A 12,237-nucleotide genomic window follows, 5' to 3' on the forward strand; every position below is an offset into this window, starting at 1 on the left:
TTGTCCTCAGAAGATTCAGTGATAGCAGACTGTCAAATCACTCACATATATGAGAACCTGTTAAAAGCTGTTGTTCTGTATTATCTTACCTGTTGTTGCTTGCTTATGATTGGTCAACCTCAAGCAGGGAAAGCACTATGTGCCCCAAGAGAAAAATCTGGTATTACCACCATGGTCTTAAAGGGGTTGTTCACTATTTAGATGACTAGGTCTCAATCAACATGTTTGCATCAGTAAAATAACACAACATACTCCTCTTCGGTGGCATTCTGGAGGTGTCGGCACTCGCTCTACATGGGCTCATGTGAAATTGTTATGTCACGTAAGCCCTAAGCCCAATCAATGCTTCACTCTCCTGGACTTCGGACATTTTAGACATCAAGGGGAAGCTAGTGGCCTGCTACGGCTTTGATTACCCATTGATGTCCGAAGCTAGTGCTGATTGGGCTCATGTGACAATGTGTCCCAAGCCCTGGGAATGCAAGTGCCAACACCACTCAAATAGTGGCAGCACCAGAGGTGAGTATCCATGTTATTCAACTGATCCAAACATGCTGATTGAGATGGGGCTGTCAGAGTAGTGAACAACCACTAGAACATAAATTTTAGCATTAACTTTGCAAGTTAATATATCTACAGCATAGATGAGAAATCTAACATATAAAGCTCAAGTGTGTGTGTATGTATGTATGTATGTATGTATGTATGTATGTATGTATGTATGTCTGGGATTGGCATCCGCACCGTCGCAGCTACAGCCACAAAATTTGGCACAGTCACACGTCTGGACCCCGAGAGTGTCCTAGGCTATGCTGTGAGGTGAAATTTTAACCCCGCGCGTTCCAATTCACCAAACAATTTTGCCCCTATCTACATAATGGAGAAAAAGTGTGTATCAAGCCCCGCCCCTCATGTCGTCATAATGGTTGCCATGGTGATGCTGATGTCATCATAGGTTGCAAGCCCCGCCGCTCATTATGATGTCATAATGGTTGACTATGGGATGGAGGATGGGTGATGGGTATATGGACACTGGACTATGGGATGGAGGATATGTATGACATTTATATGGGCACGGAACTATGGGATGGCGGATATGTATGATGGGTTTATGGGCACGGGACTATGGGATGGAGGATATGTATGATGGGTATATGGGCATGGGACTATGAGATGAAGGATGTGTGATGGGTATATGGGCACTCGACTATGGGATGGCAAATATGTATGATGGGTATATGGGCATGGGACTATGGGATGGAGGATGTGTGATGGGTATATGGGCACTTGACTATGGGATCGTGGATATGTATGATGGGTATATGGGCACGGGACTATGGGATGGAGGATAATTATAACTTGCTATAACTAACCACAGTTAGTTACTATGCCCTGGCAGCACCGGGCTCTTCAGCTAGTTAAAAAATAAAAACAAAAACTTGCATTCACTTCTGCAGCCAATATTCCATAATTCCATAATAGAACTAGTTTGAAATGCTCAAAACTTGTGAAAGGTCATCTTTAAAGGTGCAGTTTTGTACAGAAGCAGTCACATTGTCATCACATAAGGATTACATTGAAATATAGCACTTTTATTTACATTAGATAACACAAGATCTACAATTTGCAATAGGTGATGTCACAAAAGATAGTGCCTAAGTTAGTCTATTGATGGTAATGTCCTTCTGTCCAACAGGAAGTAGGAGTCTGTACCAGTATGTAAAAAAAAAAAAATTGTATATATTTGTACATGCACACACACGCATATATAAATATAATATGAAAAAGTACCACATTGTCAAGAATTAAAAATAAAATACATTTAACATACTCTTTCTTTAAAGAATAGGTCTTTTTCTGATGACAATTTCACTTTAAATTTTAAGGGGCATTCTCATGTCCAAGATCCTATCCCAATATGTTGTAGGAATAATAATAATATTAGCAAATGCCTCCAATTTGAAATGTAGTATAGTTCTTCTGATTTTCTATGTCGCTTACCCCATGTGTGGGATACTGGTACTACTACTACGGAAATACCTCTTGAAATATATTAAAAAAGCACCTAAATGAATATGTGAAAAAATAAAAATTCGTTTTGATGAAGTAGATTGTAGATGATTTTGTTTGGTATACTTATTATAGGTGTCACAATCTTTTGGTGTCTACAACATAGACAGATATTAATCGAGACGTATTTTCATGCTGGTAGTCCGTTAATTCAATTGCTCATTGCTGGTTGGAGAGCTTAGACTTTAAGAGTGTTCGCCAACTGTAACAATACAATACTGCACGCATAGCCTACAATATCTTCAATGCCTCCTTACTGTTAATGTATTTGTGACTTCATTAAGAATGTAAAAGAGAATCAATGACATTTAAATAAAATGATGAAAAAAACAACTCAACTGCTAAGCATTTGTTTCTTAATTATTTTACTTTTATTACTGTTGCACCATTTATACAATTACATATATTTTCAATGCATCCATTTTACATCTTCCGTTATTTTTATGTTTTTTTTTTTTTTTTTTTATTATTTTGCACTTTTTTTACATTTTTATTAGTAGCTTGCTTTCCAATGAGTGTTGTGTTGGTGTCTGTGACATAGAATGGAAGAAAAACTGGAACTGCAAATCAACGCAGACTTTTTTTTTTTTAATTATTATTCCACTGACCAATAAACAGAACTACAGGTGCACCCAACCACAGACATGCATTAATTCATCATGAAAAATCTAGGTAGACTAAGTAGAATGAGGATGTTATTACTTCCAAAATATCTGGAGAGGAATAAGAGACAGCTAAAGTAGGTTCTGTTGGAAAAGTTTGGCCGTTGCTTACTGCTTTAAAAAAAATTGACTGCAAATGAAAGCTAAGTCCTAAAAAGATTTGATTGCCTTGGCACAAGCCCTACGGGCAAATTCAAAAACGATTCTCCTGCAATCTTATTGCAGAAGGCAAAACAAAAAAGGTATAACTGTTTGTGGACTTTCCATATTGTAGCTGCTGCTCAGATGTAAAAAATAAAGCAAAATGATCACAAACATCTATATCTAAATCTTTCTTAATTTACTTATTAATTGAAATAGTTGGTGGAATGTGCATTTGTACATTTTCTCCCCCACAAAAATACTATTTGGACTTTTATATCATTTTGGGCATTACACGTACATATTTCAAATCTAAACCAAGTTTGTTAGTATAGCTGAAAAAAATATAATCAAAAACAAAGAAAACATCATCGCAGGTTGTTTTAAGTGGTTCTTTCAAACAGGCTGTCCATCTTACTCTTGAACTGCTACGGTTTGATCAGAATTAGCTGCTGGGGTTTCAGTAGCTTTAACTTCATCAGCTGGTCCTGCAGGCTCAGAGGCCTTAGTAGAAGAACTAGGTGCTTCAGGTTCTGGAGACTTCGCGGAAGATGGAGCAGCCTCACTGTTAGGTTTTGAGTCTGAAGCTGGAGCGGTCTCAGTTTTGGCCTCTGGTGCGGAGGGAGCCTCAGTCTTTTTGGCTTCCCCATCCTCTTTGCTCTTGTCATCTATTTTACTTGGTGCTGGTACTTCTGTAGGCTGGGAAGTTTTTGCTTCAGTGGTAGGTTCAGAGGCTTTTGTGCCTTCACTATTGGCAGCTACAGCAGGAGAAGCAACAGTTGGTTCCTCTTGCTTGGCTACAGGAGGTTCAGCATTCTGAGCTTCCACCTTGACTTCAGACGAAGCCTCTTTCTTCTCAGATTCAGATTTTTGTACTGCATCCTTACTTGTTGCATCCTTATCTGCTTCTTTGTCCTCAGTTTTGTTCTCAGCAGCCTGTGGCTCCTTGTCATTTTTCTCTTCTTTATTTTCTTTTGCTTCAGCATTTTCTATAGGTTGAACCTCCTCATTAGTTTTAGTTGCCCCTTCTTCCTCTGTGTTTGCCCCATCTGCCTTTTTGTCCTTATCTTTTGATTTGTCATCATTTACATTGTATCCCTTCTTCTTCTTGCTCAACTTTCCTCCCATAATTAAAGCCCTGAAATCAAAGACGAGAAGGAAAGGTTACTGATGTACCAATGAGAGGCTTTATATTATAGAATTCAAGTAAAAACACACATAGCATATACATTCTTTGTATCTTAGTTAAATATATGTTCACATTAACATTATTTAGTTTGCACTATGCTATGTGATATATATTGATCTAAATGACCAAGTGCCCTAAAATCACAGAAAAGAATGCTTGGTATGTGCAAAAAGAACTAGATATCTGATATAGTATCTACAAAAGTTACTTATTAGCCAGTGGGTAACTCACTTTTTAGATTTATCTATTGACAACAGAAACGTGGATCCTATAATGTTGGGTTTGCATTTGATAAAAGTGACATACATAAAGTTGACTTTTTCCTTGATATTAAGCAGCACATTTTACCCAGAAAAAAAGGCTATAGAGTCTAAGTAAAGACATCCTAATTTCTGCAATATAAAGGTATAGCAAACTGGCTGATTTTAGCTTCCACACAGCATCTCTCCCAATATAATTATAGTATAGATTAATGCACCCAGGAGCCAATTAAATGTTGTGCAAGGTTTGCTTTACATCAAAAACTAAAAACTGCAAACGAAAACGTATCATAGATATAAAGAAAAACATCAAAAATCATCTAACTAAATATGTAAAAGTGTCCTCATTCTGCCACACAAAAACACTAAAGCAATCTACTACAAAATCCAGGGCTGACTAACTGTCACATTAAATAAGCAACTAAACACAATTTTTTAATGTCAACTGACAGGTAGGTTCAAGCATTATAAACCAGATTTCACTACCACTTTAAGGGTTACTCTTGCGTAATAGTACAATCCAGTAAATTGAAGTAACACGTTCTGCAGTATTTAATCAATGATTCATTTTCTGAGGTTAACATAGACTAGACTACACATATATTGATGTATGGTAAAATCAGGTACTACAGACAGAGCCATGTTTCAATATGCTTTAAGATAGAAATCTTAGTTCTGGTATTTCAAACCAATGCCATTGAGACTGACTCTTGGAGTCAGGCTCGGACTGGCACATGAGGAACAGGTGAATTCCCCAGTGGGCCACTGTGCAGTATTAAGCCACTTACCCTCCAGCCTGAGCAATAGTTGGCACAGTAGATTTGATTCACTATGTACAGACAAAAGCAGCATCTAATCAGTCAGTCTGCATACAACCCAGTTTATTATTATGCAGTAGATTGGAAATGTAATATTTATATCATGTACCTGAACAGTGGCCCCCAGAATCAATGTAACTGGTTGGCCCTTGGCCTTTCAGTCAGACATTGCTTTCATTTCCAAACACTACCCCAAGCAGTTTGTTATCCTACATAACCCCTAAGAAACACTGAATGAAATTCTCATATATATTTCACAAATATAGATTGTAATATTGTTCTGAAGAAAAAATATTTTTAGATGCTTCTCAATACAATACATGACCATATAAATCAAGTTAGCAAACTGAGCCATAACACAAACATGTTTTGCTTCTGAATAACATCAGTATTATAAGATCCTTATCGGATGAAAATATAAAATGACAAAAAACATAAGATAGATGAAATTCAAGCAATAAAAATGCACGTGGAACTAAGCTGACATAACATTAGTACAATTGCATTTATGACATCATCTAGTATACTAACGTATAAGTACTATAAAAGTTACTACTTTAAAATACTACCTTTATATAAAAATAAAAAAAGATGCAAAAAATAAATAAATCCACAAATTAAAAAAACAAAAAAGGACAATGAACTGCAACACTGGCTTGTATTCATGTTAATGGAATAATTCTTTAAAAGATTAACAGGAACACAATTATTAATCAGAAACAAGTACAAGTTACACAAATACAACTATTCGTCAATAAGAAGGTATCAAAAATCATACAACACTGCTGATGGCTCACCAAATGTCATTTAAAGAAGCCCTTCCATTAAAGTTTTTTTATTCACTGAGGCTAGTTTCACACTAGCGCATTTCCCATGCAGCGCATGGTGCCGCTAAGCCCCGCCCCCTGCCCGCCCCATCCGGTCATCGTCGCCTACCATCGCACACGGCCGCATGCGATCTGCGCACCCTATCTTTAGCATAGGGTGCGCAGACCATGCGCTGGCCGTGCGCTAGTAGGATTTTAGCGTGTGCTGCACACTTTTGAAGGTGCGCCGAGCGCGCCAAAATGCAACATGGTGCATTCGGCACACCTTGAAATGTGCGCAGCACATGCTAAAATCCTACTAACGCGCAGCCAGCACACCCTATGCTAAAGATAGGGAGCGCAGATCGCATGCGGCCGTGTGCGATAGTAGGCGGCGATGACCGGATGGGGCGGGCAGGGAGCCGGCAGGGGGCGGGGCTTAGCGGCGCCGTGCGCTGCATGGAAAATACGCTAGTGTGAAACTAGCCTGAGCGTGTGTATATGTGCATGTACTGAATTGTGTATGTGCTAATATTCTCACCTACTGCTGCTCTCTCTGGGATCCAGTGCTATTATGCTCCCCTTTTCACCGATGTCCTCATCCTGCAGACTCTCCAGGTCACATTGCACTGTGTGTGACCCAGAAGGGGGTATTCCAATGCAAGTCTATGGAGCATCAGAATGAGGCTTCAAAGGCTTTTCAGTGTTGAGCAGTGACATCACTGAGAAGCGGAGCAGAATGGCGTTGGATTCTGGAGAAGGTGGCGGTAGGTTAATGTATTAAACATACATACACACCACACTACACTACGTACACATACTATACCCAGATTTAGTGAAAAAACACCACAACAATATAAATAAATAAAACAACTAACTGAAGATGGTGATAGATTGTAATTGAACAACATCCAAAGAACGGATAGGCCTCACTTGCCTCAGTTAAGGTCAGTGTTCATGACTACACCATAAGAAAGACTGGACAAAAATGGCCTGCATGGCAGAGTTCCAAGAAGAAAACCACTGGTGAGCAATAACAAAAGTTCATCTCAGTGTTGCCAGAAAAACATCTTGATACCCAAGCCATTTGGGAGAATACTCTGTGGACTGATGAGATAAAAGTTGAACTTTTTGGAAGGTGTGTGTCCCATTACAACTGGCATAGAAGTAACACAGCATTTCAGAAAAGGATCATCATACTAACAGTAAAATATGGTGGTTATAGTATGATGGTCTGGGGCTGTTTTGCTGCTTCAGGACTTGGAAAACCTGCTATGGTAAATGGAAACATGAATTCCGCTGTCTACCAAAAAGTCCTGAAGGAGAATGTCCGGACATCTGTTTGTGACCTCAAGCTGAAGCACACTTGGGTTATGCAGCAGTACAATGATCCAATACAAACCAGAAAAAATAAAATTAAGACTTTGTAGTGGCCTAGTCAAAGTCCTGACCTTAATTCAACAGATATTGTGGCATGACCTTGAAAAGGCGGTTCATGCTCGGAAACCCTCTAATGTGGCTGAATTACAACAATTCTGAAAGGGTGTTGTAAAAGACTCATTGCCAGTTATTCCAAATGCTTGATTGCAGTTGTTGCTGCTAAGGGTGGCCCAACCAGTTATTAGGTTTAAGGCGTAATCACTTTTGCACAGGACCCTGTAGGTTTGGATTTTTTTCCCTTAATAAAGATCTTTATTTAAAAACTGCAACTCGAGTTTACTTGTGTTATCTTGGTCTAATATTTAAATGTGATTGGTGATCTGAAACATTTAAGTGTGATAAACATGCAAACAAATAGAAAATCAGGAAGGAGGCACAACTGTATATACTAGTGGGGCAAATAAGTATTTGATACACTGTCAATTTTACACTTTTTCCCACCTACAAAGAATGGAGAGGTCTGTAATTTTTATCATAGGTACACTTCAACTCATGAGACAGAATCTAAAAATAAACACAGAAAATCATATTTTATGATTTTCAAATAATTAAACAACATTTTATTGCATGAAATAAGTATTTGATCACCTACCAATCAGCAATAATTCTGACTCTCACAACCCTGTTAGTTTTTCTTAACGAAGCCTTCCTACTCTGCCCTCATTACCTGTATTAATTGCCCCTGTTTGAACTTGTTACCTGTATAAAAGACACCTGTCCACAAACTCAGTCAATTACTCTCCAACCTCTCCACCATGGCCAGGAGCAAAGAGCTGTGTAAGGACACCAGGGACAAAATTGCAGAACTTTACAATGGTGGGATGGGGTACAGGACAATAGGCAAGCAGTCTGGTGAAAAAAAACAGCAACTGCTGGCACAATAGTTAGAAAATGGAAGAAACCCAAGAGGACTGTCAAGCTTCCTCAGTCTGGGACTCGATGCAAGATTTTCTCTCGTTGGATAAGGATAATTCTGAGAAAGATCAGGAATCAGCAAAGAATGACACGAGATGACCTGGTCAATCACCTAAAAAGAGCTGGGACCACGGTCTCAAACATTACCGTTAGTAACATACTACATCGTCATGGATTAAAAAACTGCAGAGCATGCAAAGTCACCCTGCTCATGCCTTTTCCCAATGTCAGGCCTGTTTGAGGTTTGCCAATGACCCTTCGGATGATCCAGAGGAGGCATAGGAGAAGGTCATGTGGCCAGCTGAGATCAAAATATAATTTTTTGGTATTAATGCCATTTGCTGTGTTTGGAGGAAGAACAAGGATACCATCCCAACTGTGAAGCATGGTGGGGGAATCATCATACTTTGAGGGTTCTTTTCTGCAAAGGCGACAGGTCGACTGCACTGTATCGAAAGAAGGATGGATGGGATCATGTATTGCGGGATTTTGGTTAACAACCTCCTTCTCTCAGTAAGAGCATTGAAGATGGGTCATGCCTGGATTTTCCAGCATTAGATTGACCCAAAATGCACACCCAGGGCAACAGAGGAGTGGCTCCATAAGAAGCATTTCAAGGTCCTGGAGTGGTCCAGACATAAACCCAATCGAAAATCTTTGGCTGGATCTGAAACTCAATGTTGCCCAGTGACGGCCCCAAATCCTGAAATATCTGGAATAGATCTGTATGGAGGAGTTAGCTAAAATCCCTGCTGCAGTGTATCCAAACTTATTCAAGAACTACAGGAAATGTGTGACATCTGAAAAGGTAAACAAAGGTCTATGCACCAAATATTAAGTTCTGTTTTCCTTTTGTATTAGGTACTTAATGCAATAAAATGCAAAGTAATTATGTAAAAATCATACAAGGAGATTGGAATTTTTAGCGTAGGTACACTTCAACTGTGAGAGACAGAATCTAAAAATATAAAATAGACCTCTACATTCTTTGTAGGTGGGAAAACTTGCAAAGTCATCAGTGTAATGTAATATATATATATATATATATTACATTACACACACACACATATATATATATACACACACACACACATACAGACACACGCACATATATAATACATATATTTCTTTAACACTGCTCCCGGCACCACTGCATGTTGTCCCCTTCCCTCTGTCATATTTGGATATGCACGTTATAGTATATTATTCTGCTTGTATTTCATCCTATTGAGTGATGATATACTGTAGATGGCATATATATATTTCCAGAGGTTCCTTTTATATGTAAATTATTTTCTTGTCTTCTTCCCGTCACATGATCCTTTAAACAATTGTATTTAGTTAGAATTTTAACTTCATGTTTCAAGATAAACAGTGGGTGTGAAAAAACCTTCTACGTTGTGTTTTTGCTTGTGCTAAATATAGTAGTATATAATTCCATTTTATTTCTCACTTTATACACTTCACAGACTATAAATTAACTGGCTAAAGAGTAATCAATTAAGCTACATGGCATTTTTACTTTCTGTTCCCAAGAAAATGAAAACTGCACATAGTGCCCCCAAGTGACTGGCTAAAAAAAAAAATATTCTCCCTCAAAACCTAAAATTCTGCAGTGAAAGAACACATTTTAAAGTTAGCATTTGCTTAGTTTAAGCTTTTAAAATGCTATGGGCAGATTCATCTAGCAGATTTTTCCAGAATTATAGCATAAAACGTCTTGAAAGGTTACTAATATTTGATGCATGAATTAATATTAAAGAAATTCCTCGGTTTCCGTGCCAGTGTGTAGGTTTAACATTTTTCTTTATTTTGTTTTATAATGGATCTGTGGCCTCTTTCACACATCAGGTTTTCGCAGTCAGGCGCGATCCAGCGCTTTTGACAGAAACCGGATCCGGCGAAATGCAATGCCGGATCCGGTTTCCCCCCCATTGACTTGCATTAGAGCCGGATGGCCATGCGTTTCATCCGATTTTCGCCGGATCCGGCAATGTGACGCGATCCGGTGTCTGGAAAAAACGGCTACTGTAATGTTTTTTGTCTCCGGCGGAAAAGCCGGACACGCCGGGATCCGGCGTGTCCGGCTTTTCCATACAATGAAAGCCTATGAGCGCCGCAATGCGCCTGATCTGCCGACAGCCGGATCCGGTGGCCGGATCCGGTTTTTTTGGTCTGAGCATGCTCAGTAGCTCTGCCCACAAGACATATATAAAAGCAAGACAGTGGGACCCTCAGCCACACCCAACATGCCACCCAAGCCAAGAACCAGGAGAAGGCAGCAGACATCTGCAGCACCATCAGCACCACCACCACCCCAAATGGAGCAGCAAAGGGAACATGCTGAGGAACGGGAGGGGAGTCCAGCAGCAGATGAGAGACGGTAATTATCAAATCCCCCATTCCTCCAAACTAGGGCTATTGAATATCAAGATATTCATTGGCCCTTTGTTTCTCTTTATTCAACAGCCGCCCAATAGATGCAGCAGCAGCAGCAATGGCAGCAGCTGGAACACCACCCACATGCATGGAGTGTGGCCACCAGGAAGACAGCACATCATCTTCTGGGAGCCCTCCCTCGCATCGTCAGCGTTTGACGGTAAGTTTTTATTTCCAAAATCCATCATCTCTGTAATATATGTCTATTCATTGCCTTTTATTTCAAAACAGGATTCACAAGATGAAGAGGAGCTCCCAGAAGAAGAAGGAAGGGGTGGACAGACACTTGGAGTGGGCTCACAATTGGTAAGTTTTTTGCATCAAACGCAGAAACACAACATCACACTACACACAACACATAGAAAACAATGTTCTGCAGACCACACACAGCAAACAAATGCCTACATCCAAAGACGTAACATTTTTTGTTTTCTTCTCTAGTCTTCCCAATCTGGTGCTTGGCCAAGAGGTCCTCGCAGTGCCTTCCGGGGTCGTCGGCGACAGCAACGCGGCGGTCACCAGCGTGTAAGTATAAATATTTTTGCTTTGTTTTTTTGCACTTTTTATTTCATTTCTTTTGTGGAGGCTAATTATGTTATTTTTGTCTTTTTCTGTAACAGCCTTCACAGCGTGCTCCCGACTCTGACGGTGAGGATGGAGGACTCGATGTGGACCACCTCATCGATCTAGTCAGAGAAAGGGAGCCGCTCTGGAATATGGCTGACCGCCGCCATGCTAACCTTATCGTTATCCGACGACTCTGGGAGGAAATCTGTTCGCTCCTTGTGGACCGCTGGGAGGACCTCGAAGCTCGGGCCCAGATTAAAGAGCGCAAGTATATACAGTACCGGTTGCTTGATTTAAACCAGTGTTTCCCAAACTCCAGTCCTCGTGGTCCCCACGGATCATGTGTTCAGGATTTCTATTTACTTTGGAAATCCTGAAAACATGACCCCTGGGGACCATGAGGACTGGAGTTTGGGAAACACTGATGTTGTATACTAACCACTTTGTCCTTTCTCGTTTCAGGGGAGAGAATTGTGAAGCGGTGGCGGTCTGTGAGGGATCGTTTCAAGAAGGAGTTCAATAAAGAGATGCGGGCCCCGAGTGGATCTGGAGGACGCAGGAGCAAGTACAAGTACGCACGAGCCCTGTCGTTCCTCCGGGAAACAATGCTCACCAGAAGGTAAATATTACACACCACATGTGACAAAAAAATGTTTAGATGTAACTTTTTTTTTTCAGCCAGGGCCATACCATGTCACTATTTTAATTGTTTTTTTTCTCTTTATTCCACAGCACGGTGAGCAGCACTCGGGAGCCTGCACAATTGGACCCTTCTGAGGCGATCCCTGAGGAGACCGGCACCGAGGGAGACTTCGACCGCCCCAGTACATCTGCACCTTCCCAGCCTTCCCACACATTCGACCCATCTGTCCCATCCACCAGCACAGGAGCATCGTGGCCGCCTACATTACATGAAGCTGCTGGTGAGGA

The 12,237-nt window shown here is 40.3% G+C and overlaps 1 protein-coding gene across 3 annotated transcripts in view; it reads right to left on the reverse strand.

Moving 5' to 3' along the window:
• Positions 1–2,505: 2,505 nt before the first annotated feature.
• BASP1 (brain abundant membrane attached signal protein 1) overlaps positions 2,506–12,237 on the reverse strand; it is a 127,129-nt gene continuing 117,397 nt past the window's right edge. For all 3 annotated transcript variants that reach the window (XM_073569432.1, XM_073569431.1, XM_073569430.1), the window contains exon 2: positions 2,506–4,011. In XM_073569432.1, the coding sequence (XP_073425533.1) occupies positions 3,288–4,001 (714 nt within the window). In that variant the 5' untranslated portion in view covers positions 4,002–4,011 and the 3' untranslated portion in view covers positions 2,506–3,287. The remainder of the gene's footprint in view (positions 4,012–12,237) is intronic.

The sequence above is a fragment of the Dendrobates tinctorius genome, unplaced genomic scaffold, assembly GCF_039654945.1.
Source record: "Dendrobates tinctorius isolate UK_male_01 unplaced genomic scaffold, ASM3965494v1 ptg000025l, whole genome shotgun sequence".
Lineage (NCBI taxonomy): Eukaryota > Metazoa > Chordata > Amphibia > Anura > Dendrobatidae > Dendrobates > Dendrobates tinctorius.